Source organism: Vigna unguiculata, chromosome 3, assembly GCF_004118075.2.
Source record: "Vigna unguiculata cultivar IT97K-499-35 chromosome 3, ASM411807v1, whole genome shotgun sequence".
Taxonomy (NCBI): domain Eukaryota; kingdom Viridiplantae; phylum Streptophyta; class Magnoliopsida; order Fabales; family Fabaceae; genus Vigna; species Vigna unguiculata.
Window position 1 is genome coordinate 25,163,743 of NC_040281.1, and position 2,393 is coordinate 25,166,135.

Consider the following 2,393-nt stretch of genomic DNA (forward strand, 5'->3'; position numbering starts at 1 on the left):
ATCAACTACGTATCATTGCAACCTCTAAGAGATTTAAATGAGCAGAGGACAAACAAAATAAGAAGAATCCTGAGTTTTAGTTCCCCTGAGAAAAGAAAATTATCAATTAGGGACTTGTGCACTAGTTTTGAAGGTCGAAGCAAATATGCTGTTTTGGTAGCAAACATACATTATAGCTGTTTTTCCTTCTATTCATCTGGGTGTCATCTATAACTGTCATTGGTACAATATCAGGGATCAAGTTTTGCATATATTTACACTCCGATCACCAATCCTGTATGGCTGCAACTCCCATAAATTGCTTGTACAGTCTGCAAAGCACACTTTTCGTGTACTGAAACTAAAAAAAGATTTGCAGCATGACAATATAAACTGGTTAGTTGCTAAGCAATGAATCAACCAGGACTGCATTTACAGGCAATAGTTGGCATAGATGCTAATGTGGCCAACAAATCTAAAAAAGTACTATCACGAAAGGTGAGATATACATTGGGTACACTATGATTGCTTTTGACACAATCACTCACATGGGCAACACATACTAAAATACAAACTCAGAGTTCACTCCTCATCAACATAAAACTATCCATATCAACACATGTTCATTTAAATTGAACCCAAAAGAATAACATCAACATATGAATGAGGGGGCCTGAGGTATAGTAGACCCGGATCAATCCAGAACTAAAGAACTATTTCAGGAGTAACAAAAACAAAACAGTCCCCAATGCTCAAGAGGAAGGTAATATATTCACATTCCCGAGTCCACTATAACAATAATGGAACCTGAAAAATAGCATACACCCAGAAGAACCATTGTCCATAACTCATCAGTCAAGAGTTCCTCGAATCATGAATTTTCTTAGCCAAGGTGTCACGCAAAGCCAAAGCCTTGGACGACACAGCCTCACCCTCGAATGAATCACACGAGCCACTGTCGGAATCCTCGAAGCCCGAAGCCAAAGCAGAAAAATCCTCCCTCATGAGCAAACTGTTATGAAGAATGGAACACGCGCCGATATACGCGACGGCCATCTTGAGCTCCTCGGTAACGGGTCGACTGAGGACCCCCCAATTCCTCAAACTGGCGGCGGTTCGGAGCGCAGGGAGGCGCATGGTTGCATGAGCGGCGTTGAAATCGGCTTGTAGGGAGTCGGGGAGAGGGTGGGCGAAGGGAACGATGAGCCACGGTAGCAAAGGGTATTGGGAATCGGCGATGAGGTACTGGGTAAATGGTGCGTTGAGGAGGGTTCCCTGTTCGATGTCGTTGAAGAGAGTGGAGGATTTGAGGATTTGGGAATCGGTTTTGTCTCCGAGGAAGCCGGCGGCGATGGTGAGAATCCGGAAGGAGGAATCGACGACAATCTGGGCGGCAACGCGGGAGGAGGAGTTGGTGTGGGCGTTGACTACTTGGAAGCGGGTGCAGAAAACGACGCCGCAGCAGTTGGGGAGGCCGGAGAGGGATTGGAAGGATTGGGAGACTGAGCGGAGGTCGGAGGGGTTGGGGAAGGAGACCCAGAAGCGGAAGTTGGTGCAGAGGACGCGGCAGAGTTGCTTGACGCAGAATTTGGCGACGGGAACGGAGACGGCGAATCGGGAGGAGATGTCGGGGTAGTCGAGGCCGGCGGCGAGGCGGGAGAGGCCGATGGCGAGGCGGAGGGCGGGGGAGAGGTTGAGGGGGAAGAGTTCGGCGGGGTCGCGGCAGTCGAGGAGGGGCTCGAGGAGGCCGGAGAGCCATTGGAAGGTGGAGGAGGTCATCATGAAGGAGTTGCGGAAGGAGTCGGGAGTGCGGGTGAGGATTAGAGGATTAGCGTCTCGGGAATCGCGTTTTCGTTTGCGTTTCCGGGAGAGGGAAAGGGAGAGGGTGGTGGTGAGTTGGTGGGAGAAGAGGAGGAGAGGGAGAATGGAATGGGAGGAATTGGGGAGAGGGGAATTGCGAGGGAAAATGTGGAGGAGCAAGAGGAGCAGCTGCGAGATTAGGGAAGAAAGTATGGCGGCTAATTTGCGAGATTCCATGATGATGGAGAAAGGGAATTTGGGGGAACGGAAACCGAGGTGCCTCTGTTTCTTTTGTATTGTTTCCGAGAGAATAAAGGTTTGGTTTTTGTTGAATTCGGGTGGAAAATTGTACAGTCAACTCAACTGAGTCACTCACTCTGACACAGGTGCCCTTTCATTGGCTCTGAACGTATCACGAACCTTCCATTTCGGCGCCCACCTCAACTTTCCGAATCTTCCATTTCATCCGCACGTGCCACCTCTATCCTCTCTTCTCTTCTTCACTATCATTCTTTTAATTTCTTTTTTCACTAAATTACGTCACTATCCTTCAAATTTTCACAAACCTTTCATTTAACTTTAAAACCCTTACCTTTCTTTTCTCTAAATTAAAC

At 48.0% G+C, this 2,393-nt stretch overlaps 1 protein-coding gene across 1 annotated transcript; it reads right to left on the reverse strand.

Moving 5' to 3' along the window:
• Positions 1-230: 230 nt before the first annotated feature.
• LOC114176555 (protein ANTAGONIST OF LIKE HETEROCHROMATIN PROTEIN 1-like) lies at positions 231-2,143 on the reverse strand. Its single transcript, XM_028061630.1, has one exon. The coding sequence runs from the start codon at positions 2,014-2,016 to the stop codon at positions 835-837; it is 1,182 nt and encodes a 393-aa protein (XP_027917431.1). The 5' UTR covers positions 2,017-2,143; the 3' UTR covers positions 231-834.
• Between the last annotated feature and the right edge of the window lie 250 nt (positions 2,144-2,393).